We start from the raw sequence: 19,311 nt of genomic DNA, 5'->3' as shown, positions 1-19,311 counted from the left end.
GGCCCAAAATCAGTATCCAGTATGCAGTATACAAATAAAAATTATTTTTCCAGTACGTGAAACATCCCCGGATGACATACTACTTCCGCAAAATATTCCAGTACCCGAACAGAGCTATCTTTGTGGTTTACTGCATCCCATCATGCAACGCTACGTTCACGTGACCCCGTAGTATGCTTTGCTTTTGTCGCATACTGGAACCTGTACTGCATACTACTACGAGGACCAGTATGCAGTATTCAGTATTTACTGAGTGCAGTATGCAGTATCCAGTATGCAGTAGGCTATTTCGAACACAGCCATAGACAACATCTTCACCTGCCCGAAGGGAGGGGTCTGGGGCTGAATCGTGACACTACTATTCAATGGGAATCTCATAATGATTCAGCAAAAAAAGACTATGTCCGTAGGTTCTGTAAGACGGACGTTGAGAGGTATGTTTAGTAGCATACATTCTTTCAACTTTTTGTACTGCATGTTGAGCTTTATTTTGGAATTTAAGATTTGGTTGGGGAGAGCCCACCACCTTTTAAAAAGCATTTTAGCCGAACCTTCAGAGTAAACCAGTACTGGGTTATCTGAGATCCTTGATATAAGTGTAATTCCGTTAACATAGACTGGGAAGAGGTATATATTCTGTATACTGTAATAGTTTTTATGGTCATGTTTTAGGTTGTAGCACAGATTTACCTAATATAAAGTGCGTTAAAAATGAATTATTATTATTATTCTATCTTAAGTGGTCAGATATATTTTTTAACAGCAAACATTGTTCATCGCTCGTGTTTCTTCTCCACTATCCCGTTTGTACGCGGAATTTGTGGGTTTAATGGCAATATAGATAATTCTAGTCAATACATATACATAATAAATATATAAATATATCTTACATACATTATGAAGGGTGTTAGTAACATTCTGTGGTTATTTTTGACACTGCAGGGTTATGATGTTTATCATTGGATACATGCATAGACAGACAGACAGACAGACAGACAGACAGACAGACAGATAGACAGACAGACAGACAGACAGACAGATAGATAGATAGATAGATAGATAGATAGATAGATAGATAGATAGATAGATAGATAGATAGATAGATAGATAGAGATTGATTGATTGATTGCAGAACTCGACAGCACTACCTAGCGGCCAGTCTCTACGGCCAAGGTCCCCTTCGCCTGAATACTAACTCTATCTATCTATACTATCAGCTATGCCCCTGAGCCTTCTTATACTCCTACCTGTCTCAGTCTATTTGCGAAGTATTGTTGACAGTGTCCTTTACCGAGTGTTTACTTCTGACTGTTTTCATTTGCTGCCGGCCTGCCCTCAGGATTTGCACCGGACTCTGCTTTCCTGGTGTGACGCCTGCCTGTCCGGACTTCACCTCTGTCTCCTCCTTTTACTACTGTGGCTCCCTAACCGACAGATCACTCTGTGTGGACTCTGGGAGTTATTGCTCTAATCCTGTTCCCAATAAAGACTTCTCTCCGCACCTGGATCCTCGTATTGGGTGGTTTTCTTACCATGTTACATGCTGGTTTATGGTGTTTATCGTTGGATCCATGCTGTGCTGTTTAGTATTGTGAATATGCGGCTTTCATGGTCAAAGTACATGATGCACATGTGGCAGTAATTTATTCTGTTGGTTGCTTTTTTATATATATATAACAAATGTGTTATGAAAGGAAGAATGAGGAAGAATGAGATGACAGAAGTCACTATGCTGACGCCCTGTTCATAACTGTCACTTAGGCATCTTCAAGAATTGTGCAACTCTTCCTGACAGTTACAGCTTTTCTTCAGTTTTGATTTATTGCCTTAAATATATGGATGGCATGCAAACTGGAACTAAGGTGGCATTTTATATTCGTCTTGGATTAAACAGATTAAATTGAAAGGAGGGCAATTGAGAGTATCATAAATATTTTACTGTAAATCTAAACTTATCAGTTGGAGCAATATGGACACATATTGATGCTTTTGAAGGTCTTGATGAGCTTAATCAATCAATCAAAGTTTATTTGTATAGCGCTTTTCACAACACATGTTGTCACAAAGCGCCTTACAGGATTTAAAAGGTTAACAATACTACGGGTCCAGAACCCTAATGAGCAAGCCAAGGGCGACAGTGGCGAGGAAAAACTCCCTAAGATAGTGGGGAATAGGAAGAAACCTCGGGAGAACCAAGACTCAAAAGGGAACCCATCCTCCATTGGGCGGCCCGTTAACACACAGATTACACAAAATACAGACAAATACACAAGTCACACACAAATCACACAATCAGACTAAGTAAAGGTAAAAATGAAAGTTCTGGGTTATGATATTGTCACTGTAAATGTCTGTTGATGAACGCCAGGCTTTCATTCCGTGTCGGAGCAGCGATGCTGGTACTGTAGGCTCCGACTGCAATGTTACTCTCCAGGTGAACCTCGGAGAAAAGATACGAGATGTAGTAAATATGTAACAGATTAATCAAAGGCCAAACTAAACAGATGAGTCTTTAATCGAGTTTTAAACATTGAGACTGTGTCTGAGTCCCGAATAGAGGCAGGAAGATTATTCCACAATTGTGGAGCTTAAAGCGATATAGGTGTCTTTAAGACTTGTCATTGGCAGTGGTCTTGCAAAAATCAACTTGGACTTCTGGAACTTGCAATTCCTTACCAGGAATCTCCGACTACTCTCATTGGTGTTCGGAAACTTGATGTTTTTGAGAGTCTAAGATTTTAAAACAAGCAAACAAAAAAGACTATTAGTCTAGATGTGGCATAGACTTCCATCCAGTGCCCAGGAGCTTAATGGTACAAGAGGTGGAGGAAATAAATAACAGAAACATGAAATCCCTTCTTCATATGCATTCCAGCAAAGGCAAGGTAGTCATATAAAATGACTCTAATGTTACCCTTGAGAATAACCTAATTATATAGTTTTTCCAATGCTCGGCTGTAGTGACCTGCAGTGACATGGAAAAATGTGAGGGACAGCTAGTTAATATGGGCCAGTTGGCTTGTAATAGTGTCTCATGTTCCAAGTCCTGAGCAAAAAAAAGTGTATTTTTTCACACCAGGCAAAGTGGAACACGCTACATTAATAATAATGAACTGATATACATTAATGTCATAAATGTTCCACAACTCAAGCCAGCGATGGTAACCTGAACTACCTCCAACAAAGACACGAGGTAATTTTAGTGACAACAAACATTCCTGGATGTAATCTACCCGTATAACTACTGAGCTAATTACGTGATTAATTAGAGAATAACAATCATCTGCAGGAAACACACACATTTCGTTGCCCTCTTCATCGTCAACCACTTTGTGCATCCAGCTGGGTAAATTAATAGCATACATAAAATCATTAGAAGTTAAGAGACAGCAATAAATTCCAGAGAGCCCTCAAAAATTCACAAATTCTGCAGACACATTGCCATCAGCAACAACTACAATGCCCACAATTCCCTTCACCGGTTTTCCAAATTAATCTCCCTCGATTACTAACCACCTGATCCTAATTACCAGCACTACATACTCAATTTTTCCAGGCTTTGCTCCTTGTGTTTGTATGCATACCAGTCCTTCTTTACTATTGGTTTCATTTGGCACCGATCAGAGTTTCTTGCCTTTGACATTTTGTCCTGTTTCGATTTGTCCCGTTACTGCCTTGATCCCTTCTGACTCTGGACTGTTTTTGCACATTGATTTTTGGGCATCGGTGTTATTCTGATTGTCCGGTCTCTGGTTCTGACCACTGCTTGTTTATCTTTTTGTCTTTTGGACTTTCCTCAACTAGAGGGGCCAGGAGCAACAACAGAAAACAAGTGATGTCATCCAGAAGGAGGACCGGGAAACACAAACACAGGACGGACCAGACAACACACAAAGACACAGGAACAAAAACAGGCATAGACACTGGAACAGAAACACAAACAGGAACAGGCACAGACACAAATGGATACAACAGAACCAAACCTGGAACAGAAACACAAACAGGAACAGGCACAGACACAAATGGATACAACAGAACCAAAACTGGAACAGAAACACAAACAGGAACAGGCACAGACACAAATGGATACAACAGAACCAAAACTGGAACAGAAACCGGAATCAATACAGACACAAACACACGAGCAAACATCACACCAAGAACCAAAGAAGGCAAAAACAAAGAACCAGACAAAGCAGAAACACCAGGCACACACCCAGGACACAGAGGATGGTGAGATGGGTGGAGATAAAGGAGAAACACCAGGCACACACCCAGGACACAGAGGATGGTGAGATGGGTGGAGATAAAGCAGAAACACCAGGCACACACCCAGGACACAGAGGATGGTGAGATGGGTGGAGATAAAGGAGAAACACCAGGCACACACCCAGGACACAGAGGATGGTGAGATGGGTGGAGACAAAGGAGAAACACCAGGCACACACCCAGGACACAGAGGATGGTGAGATGGGTGGAGACAAAGGAGAAACACCAGGCACACACCCAGGACACAGAGGATGGTGAGATGGGTGGAGATAAAGGAGAAACACCAGGCACACACCCAGGACACAGAGGATGGTGAGATGGGTGGAGATAAAGCAGAAACACCAGGCACACACCCAGGACACAGAGGATGGTGAGATGGGTGGAGATAAAGGAGAAACACCAGGCACACACCCAGGACACAGAGGATGGTGAGATGGGTGGAGACAAAGGAGAAACACCAGGCACACACCCAGGACACAGAGGATGGTGAGATGGGTGGAGATAAAGGAGAAACAGAAGGCAGACCACAGGGTGGGACGGGTGGGGACCTAAGCGCAAATGGACGCAAAGGCAAGTCCGGAGGACTCGGAGGCGTGGCGACAACATTCAGCAGCAGCGGGCGTGAAGGTTCCGGGGGTGCGGTGATGACCTTCATGGCGGCGGGCCCGGAGAGTCTGGGGGTTTCACCTCAGGATCAGGTGCAGTTCCCATCCTGGTCACAGCAACGGGAGTTGACCCCTTTTGGGGCCACAGGAACTGGCACAGGCTCCTTTCAGGCCTCGAGACACGACCACATTGCCAGGGGATTTGCCATCTCTGGTTTGCCAGGGCTGGAACACCAGAGACTCAAACTGCTTGGAAGCAGCGTGAGTTTTGTCCCAGCTCAAAGACTCACCAGAGTCTCGCTCCCTCGCTATGTCCTTTGTAGGCTGGTTATTCTGTAATGCCTGGGGCGTCATGGAGCAATGACGCAGACGCTGAGCAGAGCGTTTATTAAGGGCAGATCCATAATCAGAGTCGGGGTGATGGTCCAGGGTCATAAAGCCAACCCAGACACTCATAGTACAACAAAAAGGAAAACCAGGCAGATCACACAGAAGATAGACTGGAGTATAACAGACAGGCAGAGTAGACAAATAAAAATAAGAAAGACACGGTATTCTCACAGTCACATGTACATTCAATAACCAGCCCTGAACAAGGGCTGGGACAGAGTTTAAATATAAAATCTAACAAGGGTGGTAAACTAGGGACAGGTGGGAATTATGATGAGAGTGTGGAGTAACAAATTGGAAGGAGGCACAGACAGGCATGGAAAAACACCAGCACATGGGAGAAACAAGAAACAAGACAAAGACATGACTGACAGGTGGGGGCGGGGCCATACATGACACATATAAATATACCAGAAAGCAATTGTTCACTTGTATTACTCATTGTTTTAAAATGAGAAAATCCATAGCTATATAATAATCTGTGAATCATTATTTTGCTAGTTAAATTTAACTATTTATAGTGTTGTCTTAGCTGACTCTTACTATAGCTTTAAAGCATGTTTACAAATTTTCCTACCAGGGGCTATTGTCAGGATAATTATCAGTATTAATTGTCAATAGCATATTTCATTGTAAACATATTTATTGGCTATTACTGAACTGACAATTGCTTATCGGTAAGGACAAAACACATTACAGGCGTATAGCCTGACGAGCCTCTCACTAGGCTTTGTTTAAAGCAGCGCAACACTGCACAAAAGGCATTTGAGTATTTGAGTTAACTGTAATGAAGCTCGCACTGCGGAGAGAGTAGGTGGACACAAATGCTGAGGAGAGTGAGATTTAATAAGGGAAATTCCATAATCAAAGTCGTAGTTACAGGTGCTAGCTTGCTAACTAAAAACGTCAGATAGACACACTCTACCTACCAATACAACATAACGAGTGATCTGTGGTTCAGTGCAGTGTAAAGAGGACTACTGTTAAAGTTTGTAATATGTTGGTTCAGAGCGATAAAGAAATTGTCTGTGTTACTTAGCCACTATGTCCCAAAGCTCTGGAACACTCTTCCTGAGGAGCTCAAATACATTTAATCCCTATACAGCTTCAAGAAGAGTCTCAAAACCTTCCTGTTTAGATCTGCATTTAGTTAAGACACTCTAAAGGTTAATTATTTTATTACTTTATCACATTATTTTACTTAATTACATTATATGTCTGTTCTAATTATTTTAATAGTTTTGCCATTTTATTTACTTTATTACATTATTTTACTTAGTTACACTGTCTGTTCCAATTGTTTTAATAGTTTTGCCATAATATTTACATTATTGTGTATTTTAATAATTTGTCTTTTATTACCTTATTTAATTGTTTGTTTCCTTTTTATCTTTGCTTTGTTTTAATGTTTTTTTATCTTTGCTTCATTTAAATGTTTTGTTTTATTTATTCTGTAAAGCACATTGAGTTGCATGTATGAAAATTCAATATTGAAACCAACTATGCAGTACATTAACAATGCTTATTTGTTTTATTCAACTTTTTTGTAAAAGTTCACAGGCTCAATGGCAAAATTAATTAAAGATGAATTTCAATGTTGGACAAGAATGAGTTGATCTCAAAATACTGACAATATTAATATCAGTTATTTTGTGGTCTATGGGTATTTAGCCATGTAGTGCTAAATGTGTGCTGGGCTTATTCTTTGCTCTCTAATAATGTTCAGTAGGTGTTTTATACTAAAATTAAACTTCTATTCCAAAATCAAAGCTATAACTGAGGCTGTTCTGAAAGGCTTTTCAGCATTTCTCCTCGTTTCTTTTCAAACCTGATAAACAGTCCAGCATATCTCTTGCTTTCTGCCCTCCTCTGTGTTGGTGATGCCCATACCACAGAAAACAACAGTTTGAATGCACCTGAAACGTCAGGGAGAAATCCAGAATATAAGAAGTAACTTTGGCACTTTGTATTGTGATTGCATAAGTACAATACAGTTTTTATATAAAGAGAGTAGTGCTTGTTTCAAATCTAAACAAAAGATGAAAAATGATTAATTTAAAACCTTTTTAAGTGCACAGAGCCCTTAGGGAAAGATTTAGAAGGTGTTGTAATAAACAGTTACCTAAAACCACTTATGCCTAAAACCATCCATGTAGCGTGGACGCGCACACACACTTCACTTTGCATTTCTATCAAGAATGTTTTAAATATCACTACATTTCGCACATACGGCCAAGCTAGCGATGGCGACAATGACATTGCGGTGATGGTGGCAGGCTCTGCAAGAGAGGAGCTTCAAACAAAGACAGACATCTCGGGGAAGAAACACAAGGAACTTCAGACCCAACTCGATGCCACTGACACTCACGTACTTCAGCTGATTAAAACAGCCAAGGGTTAATATAATTTCTCTAGTTCAAAAGTATACAGTTACAATTATATACTGCTGAGATTAATTTTTATTGTTGCTTTTGTTGTAATATATGTTTAATATAAGTGTAATGGAGAGTCTATTATTTAGGTGTTTCTTCAGGCCTATAGAGGGCGCACGTTTGCGTAGTTCGCTGTGTTGACGCTGTGTGTAGCAAGGAAGAACTGTTCGTGAGGTAAGCTAGGCATAGTAACCATAGTAACCTGAAACCATCTACCACTTTCTACCCCTCCGAGCGGCAATACGAGTGAGTCTATTGTAGTAATTTGGATATATCTAATGTATGTGATTATATAGTGAATATAATTCAATTTAAAATGTTCTGTTTCTGGTTAATTACCATATTGTGATTTATGTGCTGAGTGAATTTCTGTATTTCTGTTGTTTCAGTTTCACACTTTCTTACATTAAATCCTGTCATATACAACACGCGTCTGTTCCTTGGAGGAAGTGGTGTATGAAAGAGTTTAGCTGACTGCGAATCCCAATACAGGACACGGGGTCACATTGGGTGAAACAGTACTGTGAAATCGTAACACTCAGCTAGGGAGTAGCGAGTGAAATCGTAACACTCAGCAAGGAAGTAGCGAGTGAAATCGTAACACTCAGCTAGGGAGTAGCGAGTGAAATCGTAACACTCAGCAAGGAAGTAGCGAGTGAAATCGTAACACTCAGCTAGGGAGTAGCGAGTGAAATCGTAACACTCGGCTACAGACGACGAGAAGTAGTTCAACTTAGCCATGGAAAAAGCAGATGTCGAAGTTCAGAACAATGAAGAAACAAGGTCCACTCACTCACTTAAGTCTTCAAAGTCTTCAGTAAAACTCACCGTTAGATCATCTGCAGGATGTTCAAGTAGGTCATCTGCGTCAACTCGAGCTAGTATGGCAGCAGCGCGAGCACAAGCAGAAGCTCAGGCAGCAAAGGCTAGATTAGCCTACGCCGAAAAGGAGATGAGCATTAAAGTTGAAAAGGCGCGTCTAGAAGCGACTCTCGATATACTCAATCTTCATAAAGAAGCCGATGCAGCCATGGCTAAAGCAGAGGTGATGGAGTCAGCAGCAGCTCAATTCGACATAGTTGAGTCAAAGGAAGAATTTACCTTTTTGAACCCACAAGCAACGTCGGAGCAAAAGGTGAGTGAGTACATAAGTAAACACAATTCCAGTGACCTAGATCAAGACAATAGAGATATGTTTAAACGTGATGACGACAAAATCCAGAATGAACAACATGAACGACGTCTTATTCCCGAACACAGACCAAGGCAATATCCATTTACGCCACAAGGTGGTGCCAATTCACCACTTCAAGGAGATGTAATTCCAAACATCCTCCACAGTAGGTTACAAACACAGCAGGGATTAAACCCACATAATAATGTCGACAGTACAATGAGCGATCTTGCCAGATTTCTAGCTAAGAGTCAGCTAGTAACGGGAGGTCTGTCTAAATTTGATGATAAGCCGGAGAGTTACCTTAGCTGGAAAGCCACATTCCAGAGTACCATAAGAGACCTTGGTCTTACAGCCAGTGAAGAAATTAATCTGCTCATTAAGTGGCTAGGACCTGAGTCTTCTGAACATGCCAAGAGACTAAAAGCAGTCAACATAAGGCATACATCTACTGGTCTGAACATGATATGGTTAAGACTAGAGGAATGTTACGGCTCACCAGAAGCAATAGAAAATTCCCTGTTTGCCAGAGTACAAAACTTTCCAAAGCTCTCCACTAAGGAACCACACAAGCTTCGTGATCTGTCAGATCTACTGTGTGAACTGCAAGCTGCAAAGCTAGATGGATATTTACCTGGGTTAAGTTATCTTGACACAGCTAGGGGAGTAGGTCCAATCGTTGAGAAGCTGCCCTTCCATCTTCAAGAAAAATGGACGATGGTGGGGTCAAAGTTTAAAGAAGACCACAATGTCAGCTTCCCACCCTTCTCAGTTTTCGTTGATTTTGTGAAAGGTCAAGCCAAAGCAAGAAATGACCCAAGTTTTGCAACATCCTTCAACACAACAACACCCTCGCATGCCAATCACGCATTGAACTACAGACAAGGAAAATTAACAGGCAGCTATAACCAGAGGTTAGCAGTTGCAGTGCACAAGACAGATGTAGCTTCAGAGGGACCCAGGACAAAAGAAGCAGGTGAGGACATTACGAAGCAGTGTCCCATACACCATAAGCCCCACCCACTTAAAAGATGCAGGGTTTTTAGAACCATGCGGCTTGAAGAAAGGAAAAAGTTGCTCAAAGACAGCAATATCTGTTATCGCTGCCTTGCTTCCACCAGCCATCAAGCTAAAGACTGTACAGTTATGATTAGGTGTGAAGAATGTGACAGCGAGAGACACTTAGCAGCTCTTCACCCTGGCCCTGCTCTACAGAGGTCCAAGCATCCCTCACCGCATAGAGAGCATGGCGGGGAGCAAACCAACACACAGGACCCAGATGTCGCGGTCACATGTACAGAGGTATGTGGTGGAAATGAAATTACCGGGAAATCTTGTTCTAAGATCTGCTTAGTGCAAGTCTATCCCAAGGGTAAGCGCGACAACATCAAAAGAATGTATGCAATAATTGATGATCAAAGTAACCAGTCGCTCGCAAAGACAGAGTTTTTTGACATCTTTAATATACAGAGCCCAATAGAACCATATACACTGAAAACATGCAGCGGTATAGCACAGGTGGCAGGTAGACGAGCATGTGACTACATAGTCGAGACCTTCGACGGAAAAATGAGTTTTCCCCTACCCACTCTCATAGAGTGTAATGCAATTCCCAACAACAGGGAAGAGATACCCACTGCTGAAGCCGCCTTTTACCACCGCCATCTGAAAGCAATAGCCAAGGAAATACCGCCTCTAGATCCAAGTGCAGATATACTGCTGTTGATAGGACGAAACCTCTTGAGAGTTCACAAAGTGAGGGAGCAAATTAACGGCAGACACAACGACCCATTTGCACAGAGGCTTGACCTAGGCTGGGTCATCGTTGGTGAGGTGTGTCTTGGCAAAGCTCACAAGCCAAGTGAAGTGAACACTTTGAAAACACATGTATTGGACAATGGCCGGCCAAGTTATCTCACTCCCTGTGAAAGTCACTTCAATGTGAAAGAAGACTTCAGTTTGAGCCAAGTTAAAACCATTTCTAATGCATTGCCATCTGCTCACCCACACAAAAGGTCCACAACTATAGAAATAGGCCAGACTGTCTTCTGTCGCACCGATAAAGACAACCAGCTCGCTCATTCTGTTGAAGACATGGTCTTCCTGAAGAAGATGGAAGAATTCTTCAAAGATGACACTAACAGTTGGGTCGCACCACTTCCATTCCGAACACCCAGACGCACACTTCCCGACAATCGTTCTTATGCCTACCAGCGGCTTAGGTCTCTTCGACGTACGCTCGAGAAGAAACCAGAAATGAAAGCACATTTTGTTGAATTCTTGAGAAAAATGCTTGAAAACCGACATGCAGAGCTTGCACCACCTTATAACAAGGACAAAGAGAACTGGTATCTCCCTATATTTGGTGTATATCATCCACAAAAGCCAGGAAAAATACGTGTGGTGTTTGACTCAAGTGCGCAGTTTGATGGAGTGTCCCTCAACGATGTACTGCTTTCAGGCCCAGACCTGAACAACACCCTTTTGGGCGTGCTACTTCGTTTCAGGAAAGAACCGGTCGCCATCACAGCTGATATCGAACAGATGTTCTACTGCTTTGTAGTGCAGGAAGATCACAGAGATTATCTCCGCTTCCTGTGGTATGAAGATAATGACCTCACTAAAAATGTAGTGGACTATCGAATGAGGGTGCATGTCTTCGGAAATAGTCCCTCTCCGGCTGTGGCGATTTATGGGCTGAGGATGGCAGCAAAGGAGGCAGAAAGTGAATATGGAACTGACGTCCGAAAATTCATAGAGGAAGACTTCTATGTCGACGACGCGTTAAAGTCTTTCTTGACTGAAGCTGAGGCTATTGATGTCCTACAGAGAGCTCAGAAAATGCTCGCTCTCTCAAATCTGCGTCTCCACAAGATTGTATCTAACAAAGTGGAAGTAATGAACGCATTTTCCCCTGAAGATAGGGCCAAAGATGTCAAAGATCTCGATCTAGCAACAGATGAGTTTCCAGTCCAACGCAGCTTAGGGGTGTGTTGGAATCCCACAGCAGATACATTCACATTCCAAGTTCCACCGGAACAAAAACCCTTCACTCGCCGTGGCGTACTCTCAACAGTAAACAGCTTATTTGATCCTCTTGGCTTGCTTGCACCTGTAACTATCAAAGGAAGACTACTCCTTAGAGAGCTCTCCGGTAGCAACCTTGAGTGGGACAGCCCTTTGCCACAGGACATGTATGATGAATGGAGAAGATGGCACGATTCACTGCAGAGTCTCAAAAATCTGCACATTCCTCGTACCTATGTCACATTCTCCATCTCGCAAGCTACCTCCATTGAACTTTGTGTGTTCTCAGATGCCTCTGTGAAAGCCATTGCAGCAGTAGCTTACCTGAAGGTAACACGCGAAGATGGTCACAATGAAGTTGGATTCGTCATGGGTAAGGCTAAACTAGCTCCAGTACCGGAGCTCACCATTCCACGATTAGAGCTCTGTGCTGCGGTGCTTGCTGTTGAGATGTCAGAGGTTCTCAAGGAAGAACTGAAAATAGAGATTGACAGAACCACGTTCTACACTGACAGCAAAGTGGTGTTAGGATACATCAGCAATCAAACTAGAAGATTTCATGTATATGTGAATAATCGCGTACAGAGAATCAAGCTATCCTCTTCACCAGATCAATGGAGATATGTTCCGACACAGCAGAATCCCGCTGATCACGGCTCTCGGTCTGTAGCCGCAGAAAAACTTGCTAGTACCACATGGCTGGATGGCCCAGCGTTTCTTCTCAACCGAGAGGCTGTCTCCCAAGGCAAAGGTCCATTTGAACTTGTTGATCCGGAGCTAGACGTAGAAATTCGGCAGAACGTAACTGCGCTCGTGACCGCGACTGCTCAAGGCGCCTTAAGTTCTTCCCGGTTCGAACGGTTTTCAAAATGGACTGCTCTCATTAAAGCAGTGGCCTACCTTTGCCACATCTCTCACAGTTTCAAGTCAAAAGATGGTAGCGGTTGTAGCGGCTGGCACCTTTGTAAGGCAAGTCTCACAGATGAAGCATTAACTCAAGCAGAGCACACAGTCATCAGGTGTGTTCAACATGAAGTATATGCAGAGGAAATAAAATGTATCACAACAAAACGAGACATACCACGTCATAGTTCCCTTCATAAGCTTAATCCAATGATTGATGATGAAAACCTACTGCGTGTAGGAGGACGTCTTGCAGAGTCTAACTTGCCAAATCAGGAAGCCAAACCTCTTCTAATACCAGGAAAGCATCATATTGCTATGCTACTCATTCGACATCACCATGAAGCCGTACAGCACCAAGGACGACACTTTACTGAAGGGGCTGTAAGAGCGAGTGGCTTATGGATAGTTGGTGCCAAGAGATCCATCAGCAGTGCAATCCACAAATGTGTCACTTGCAGAAAACTGCGAGGGAGAACAGAGCAGCAAATTATGGCAGATTTACCCGCCGAGCGCTTACAGTGTGATCCTCCATTTTCCTTTGTTGGTCTTGATGTATTCGGACCATGGGACGTTACGACACGCCGCACTAAAGGTGGTCAAGCCAACAGTAAGAGATGGGCAGTCTTGTTTACTTGCATGTCTACAAGAGCTATCCATATCGAAGTGATTGAAACTCTGAGCTCATCCAGTTTCATTAATGCTCTTCGTAGATTTTTTGCAATCAGAGGTCCTGCTAAACAGCTGAGATCAGACTGCGGAACCAATTTCATGGGAGCCTTCAAGGAATTAAAGATGGATTCTCAAAAGCCTGGTGAGACAAGTGTAGAGGACTACTTACACAAGCAGAGGTGTTCCTGGGTGTTTAATGCACCCCACTCATCTCACATGGGTGGCACTTGGGAGCGTATGATAGGCATTTCAAGACGCATCCTAGATTCAATGCTCTTACAAGCAGGGAACCCTACTCTAACTCATGAGGTCCTGACAACGTTAATGGCTGAGGTGACAGCTATTGTCAACGCGAGGCCCTTGGTACCTGTTTCCTCAGATCCAGAGGCCCCTTTGATCCTGACTCCTTCAACCTTACTCACCCAGAAGTCTGTTTCAATCCCAATTCCACCTGGTGACTTCACCAAGGCTGACATGTATAAACATCAATGGAAGAGAGTCCAAGCCCTTGCCGATACATTCTGGGCTAGATGGCAGAAAGAATACCTCAACATGCTTCAGACTCGTCAGAAATGGCAGGACAGAAAGCCAAACTTGAAGGAAGGAGACATCATTCTTTTAAAGGACAAACAACTAAAAAGAAATCAATGGCCTATGGGAGTCGTAGTGAAGACCTTTCCGAGCAGAGACGGAATTGTCAGGAAAATGGAAGTGAAGGTTGCACATGGCAAGACTGCCAAGACCTTCTATAGACCTATTTCAGACTGTATTCTCCTTTTGGCTTCAAGAGATTAGTCAAAGTTTAAATAAGTCATAGTGGCATTCTTAAAATAATGCCAGGCGGGGAGTGTAATGGAGAGTCTATTATTTAAGTGTTTCTTCAGGCCTATAGAGGGCGCACGTTTGCGTAGTTCGCTGTGTTGACGCTGTGTGTAGCAAGGAAGAACTGTTCGTGAGGTAAGCTAGGCATAGTAACCATAGTAACCTGAAACCATCTACCACTTTCTACCCCTCCGAGCGGCAATACGAGTGAGTCTATTGTAGTAATTTGGATATATCTAATGTATGTGATTATATAGTGAATATAATTCAATTTAAAATGTTCTGTTTCTGGTTAATTACCATATTGTGATTTATGTGCTGAGTGCATTTCTGTATTTCTGTTGTTTCAGTTTCACACTTTCTTACATTAAATCCTGTCATATACAACACGCGTCTGTTCCTTGGAGGAAGTGGTGTATGAAAGAGTTTAGCTGACTGCGAATCCCAATACAGGACACGGGGTCACATTGGGTGAAACAGTACAATAAGAATTTTAAAGCAAAGGTAAGTGTAGTCAATGTCATTACAATTAATTCATATTTTTCAATTGTTTTCTGTTTGCTTTAGCCACTGCACATGTAGCATTCACTGTTTGTTTACAGAATAGTCAGCGAGATACTAACAGTTGTCTTATTGCAAAACATCATGCCCTCTCAGCCCTGGTGCTACAGGAGAAAGTGTTGCTATGGCAATTCTGCTTTCAATATTATGGTCCTTCAAGAAGTACAGAGCTGCCATGAGTAGTCCAGGAAGCCCCAGTGGAGGAGTGTAGGTGTTGACCCTGAGCCTGTGCTGGGGCATGAGCAGGGCTGACCACTGCTCCTCCAATCACTGCAAACTGGTGCCACGGTCCGCCACAGCTGGGCATTGGGATTAAATAAGCATTGGGGTTATGTGGGTGCTGGAGTTTGGTGGGCTTTGGGGTTAAGTGGATGTTGGGGTGATGTGGGTGTTGGGGTTAAGTGGACATTAGGGCTAGGTGGGTGTTGGGGTTAAGTGGACATTGGGTTTGGTGTTTCTTGAACACTAGCTCATGTACCAAACATTGCTTTTGCAATCTTATGTTGAATCATTGCAGTTCAATACATGTGTGACTCAAATTGTGACTCAAATAGTGTCTGTATTATAGTAATTACATCTGTCTGTCACATATTATTCTCCCCTCCACCCCTGTTATATTCTGTCTGTCATGTATAGCTCCGCCCTCCACCCGTTATATTCTGTCTGTCATGTATAGCTCCGCCCTCCACCCCTTTCATGTGTTTTGTTTCCGCCTCCCTCCTGTCAGTCATGTCTGTGTTTTGTTACCCATGTGTTCATGTTTTGGTTTTTCCATGCGTTTCCCTGCCACACCCATGTCATTTGTAACTCCAACCCCTCGTCATTGTTTTCAGCTGTGTCGTGTCTGGCTCTTGGGTTGAGTTCGTGTATTTAAGTCATGTATTTTGTCACTTGCTTTGTCAGTTCTTGTGAACATCTGTTGTTAAGTTGGCATCTGCGCCTAGTTCTGGCTGTCTGTTTTCCAGGTTCATTATTTCTGGTGATTAGCGTCGTGTGATTTATTTAGTTCTTTGTCTGTCATTCCCGACGTTACCCTATCCTTAGTTTAGCGTTATCTAGTTGTGGTGTCTGTGTATTCACTCCGTTCGTTATACAGTCTGATAAAGATATATGACTTTATTTTAAAAAAAGGTTATTTTCCTACCTATATGTGTGTATTCACCATTAATTTTAAAGTATACACTCCTCTTTAAATATGCTACGTGTTCCTCATGCTATGTATGTATTTCTAAATTATGATTACTGCTATAGTGTGTAACAGTTTAACACCTGAGCTGCATAATGGTGAACCTGCTAGAATTAGCTTCAGTTGGTTCCTTTGCTTCAAATATTCTTATCTGAAAAAAAAAATTCCAATACCCTCAAATTGCTTATAGCAAACTGCAACCATCAGTGTGAGCATTCACTGCTCTGGTATTACCATTATCGTTATCAGGCCATGATTTAATATGCATGACATCTGGTCTTGCAAACACTACCCTCCCTTACATCCCCCCTCCCTCGGTCCTTTGAAACACCAGGATTGGAGCAAGGTGTAGAACAACTTTGACTTATAAGACACTCAAGCTTTTTGAGTTTGCTATTCACATGAAGCATCTGCCTTGCAAAAACGAAGGTCTCAAGAATTGCTGATCTGCATAAAACTGGAAAGGGTTACAAAGCCATCTCCAAGACTATGTATTAAACCAGTCCACAGTTGTTGTTTACAATTTGACTACAATTGAAGATGATTTAGTACTGTGTCTACTGTGGAGAATTATATTTTAATGGCATTACATTTTACTAGCATTATTTTACTAGTATTACATTACTAATCATTTGCATTACTAATCAATTGCTTTGCATAAAAATTCCTTACAAATAACAAAGGGTTACTGAGCATATTATGGGACATGCAGAGATGAGTTAAAGAAAAACAAAAACTTGAGAAACAGCACCTGTGTGCTGGAGGACAAACTATCCGAGAAGAACTGGAAACGGTGAAAAGGTCAGGGTGAGCTTACTTGGCGCAGAATAACAGTCAGGCAGTATTTTTTATATAGAAATAGGCAGACAGTTTGCAGACAGAGAGTCCATCACAGAGCAGAAGGCTGGGGGCCATACTCAGATCAACTATAAAGAAGAGGTGAAACTAGTCTGTTTTCAGACCTACACACAAAGCTACACGAATACCACAGAGTTGAGTAGTTTGGGCTTTTGTTGTGTACTCTCCAGAGATCTCTGTATTTTAACTTGGTTTTAATAAAAGATTAAAAGACATAAGACTGGTGATGTTTTCTTTTGCATCAACGAACCTGCTGCGCTAGGTAGGAGAAGATCAAAAGCCCAGCCACGTTGACTCCAAAGGCACAAAGCAGGATGCTCAGAAAGGCTTGAGGGAATCCTTGGAACTGGTTAACATCTCTGGTCATGAGTCCACCATACACAAATCATTGGAACTGGTTAACATCTCTGGTCATGAGTCCACCATACACAAATCATTGGAACTGGTTAACATCTCTGGTCAAGAGTCCACCATACACAAATCATTGAACAGGCAAGGTGTCCATGGCAGCACACCATGGAGGAGTCACTCCTTTCCCAAAATACCATCACTGCACGCCTGAAGTTTGCCAGAGCACCATGACACTCCGCAAAGTCACTGGGAAAATGTTTAGTGGACTGATGAAACCAAGGTTGAATTATTCGGGAAGAACACGCAGCATTGAGTATGGCGTTAAAACTACACTGACAATGACTGTAAACACTGCAGTAAATCTACTAGTGAATGGCTTCAAAAAAAAGACAACCCGCCTTTTAGAGTGGCCCAGTCAGAGTGCAGACCTGAATCCAGTAGAGATGTTGTGGAAGGACCTCAAGAGAGTTGTTCACACCAGCAGACACCCTAAGAATATGGCTGAGCTGAAGCAGTTCTGTAAGAGAGAATAGTCCAAACTTTCTCCTGAATGTTGTGCAGGTCTGATCAGCAGCTACTGGAGAATATTACTGCCAAAGGAGGTTTAACCAGTTATTACTGTAAATCCAAGGCAATCTTAGAAATCTTACTTTTTCCACCAGCACTGTGAATGTTTAATGGATGAGTCTAGTAAAGACATTAAATATTTTAATTGTTTGTACTTTAAGCACATTGTGTTTGTCTGTAGATCAGATCACGTTTTATGACCAACTAATGCAGAAAACTAGGTAATTTCAAACTTTTTCTTGACACTATCTTGCCACATATTTAAAAGTATGTATTTTTATATATTTAATTATTTTTAATAAATGGTGTAGTCTAGCAGCATTTGAGAATCCGTTTTCGGGTGTCGTATTGTATTTTTAACTTTTTTTTTTTTTACCTGAAGAAAACATTATTGTCATCATTCTCACAACTAAAAAAGCATTTAGTGTTCCAAAGAAAATATCAACTTTAATCCATTATTTAGTTTGTTTTCCAGGATGAGTGCCTGTAGACCAGTCTGGGGTGTGGTCGACACAGGCCAAATGTTGGGAGAGTTTGGGTGGAGCTCTACGAGTCATGTGGGTATCTCCATCTAAGGACAGCCCCGTCAGCACTGGTGCTCACAACATATCTGTTGTTGGGGCAGATCCGGACGCTGGTGATGCTGCCACTGTGGCCGACACCCACATGTGTGACCTCACCATCCGTGTAGCTCCACACCTTCAAGAGCTTGTCATCTCCACCTGTAGAGGAGAGCATTGCAGGGAAGAGAGAAGACAGACATATTTTTGAAGCACAATCTTTGTACCTTCAACAAAGTCTACCATGATGAGTTTGTCCAGCCCTTGTTTAACCAATCACTGGCAACACAAATATACAACTGTCAGTTATTCCACCATTAAAGGGCAAGTCAGTCATGTATTATCTAACAGACATTCCTTTGCAATGTATTATTATGCCATGATCTATCAAAATGATCACTATATAACCTTTATTACTTTCTTGCATAATACTAATGACCGAAGTTAAATGCATCTCATTTCCTTTACTCACCGGTCACAAAATGGCCACCATCCAGGGTGATGCACATGCCGTTGATCGCCCCAGAGAGAGAGGCCTCCAGCTCGCGTATGGCTGAACCATCGTACACCTCCCAGTAGCCAATCTGTGGCAAGGGGCAATTTATGGACAAGTCCTTCAATGGCTGAGTCAGATGTGTTACGACAGAACACACCACTGTAAGGGGGATCTTCCTGGCTTTCAGGGAGATGAGGGATCGTGTCTAAAGCCATGTGTCTGTGTGTTGCCATATGGCTGGGTTGCAATGTTATTCACTTTTTTTTGTTCCAACCTCAGACCGATTAAACTTTCTTATGACGCCTCTGTACTTTACCATAGCTGAGATGAGAGTGAGACAGAAAGAGAGGATGGCAGTGAGACAGGAGAGAGAGACATGCACACAGGGTAGCAGTTACACAGCAAAGAATGAGAGAGAGAGAGAGAGAGAGAGATGGA

At 42.3% G+C, this 19,311-nt stretch overlaps 2 protein-coding genes across 6 annotated transcripts in view; one reads left to right on the top strand and one right to left on the bottom strand.

Annotated features, from left to right (window-relative positions):
• Nucleotides 1-2,002: 2,002 nt before the first annotated feature.
• The window catches only part of cfap52 (cilia and flagella associated protein 52), a 23,552-nt gene continuing 6,243 nt past the window's right edge, over nucleotides 2,003-19,311 (bottom strand). For 2 of the 5 annotated variants that reach the window (XM_077015395.1, XM_077015392.1), the window contains 2 exons: nucleotides 18,850-18,961; nucleotides 17,001-18,539 (listed from right to left, as the gene is read on the bottom strand). In XM_077015395.1, the coding sequence (XP_076871510.1) occupies nucleotides 18,364-18,539; nucleotides 18,850-18,961 (288 nt within the window). In that variant the 3' untranslated portion in view covers nucleotides 17,001-18,363. Of the gene's footprint in view, nucleotides 2,731-17,000; nucleotides 18,540-18,849; nucleotides 18,962-19,311 lie in introns of those variants that run through there. The other 3 variants (XR_013132867.1, XM_077015393.1, XM_077015394.1) reach the window with 3 other exon arrangements.
• LOC143521899 (uncharacterized) lies at nucleotides 9,356-14,267 on the top strand. The gene has a single exon (XM_077015391.1). It carries the CDS (start codon nucleotides 9,588-9,590, stop codon nucleotides 14,265-14,267), a length of 4,680 nt encoding a protein of 1,559 aa, XP_076871506.1. The 5' UTR covers nucleotides 9,356-9,587.

Source organism: Brachyhypopomus gauderio, chromosome 8, assembly GCF_052324685.1.
Source record: "Brachyhypopomus gauderio isolate BG-103 chromosome 8, BGAUD_0.2, whole genome shotgun sequence".
Lineage (NCBI taxonomy): Eukaryota > Metazoa > Chordata > Actinopteri > Gymnotiformes > Hypopomidae > Brachyhypopomus > Brachyhypopomus gauderio.
The sequence above is the reverse complement of the archived record's forward strand: the minus strand, read 5'-3'. Positions and strand labels throughout refer to the sequence as shown.

Bases quoted from the DNA above. Each gene is read 5' to 3' on its own strand.
- LOC143521899 (XM_077015391.1), top strand. From the start codon at position 9,588: ATGGTGGGGTCAAAGTTTAAAGAAGACCACAATGTCAGCTTCCCACCC.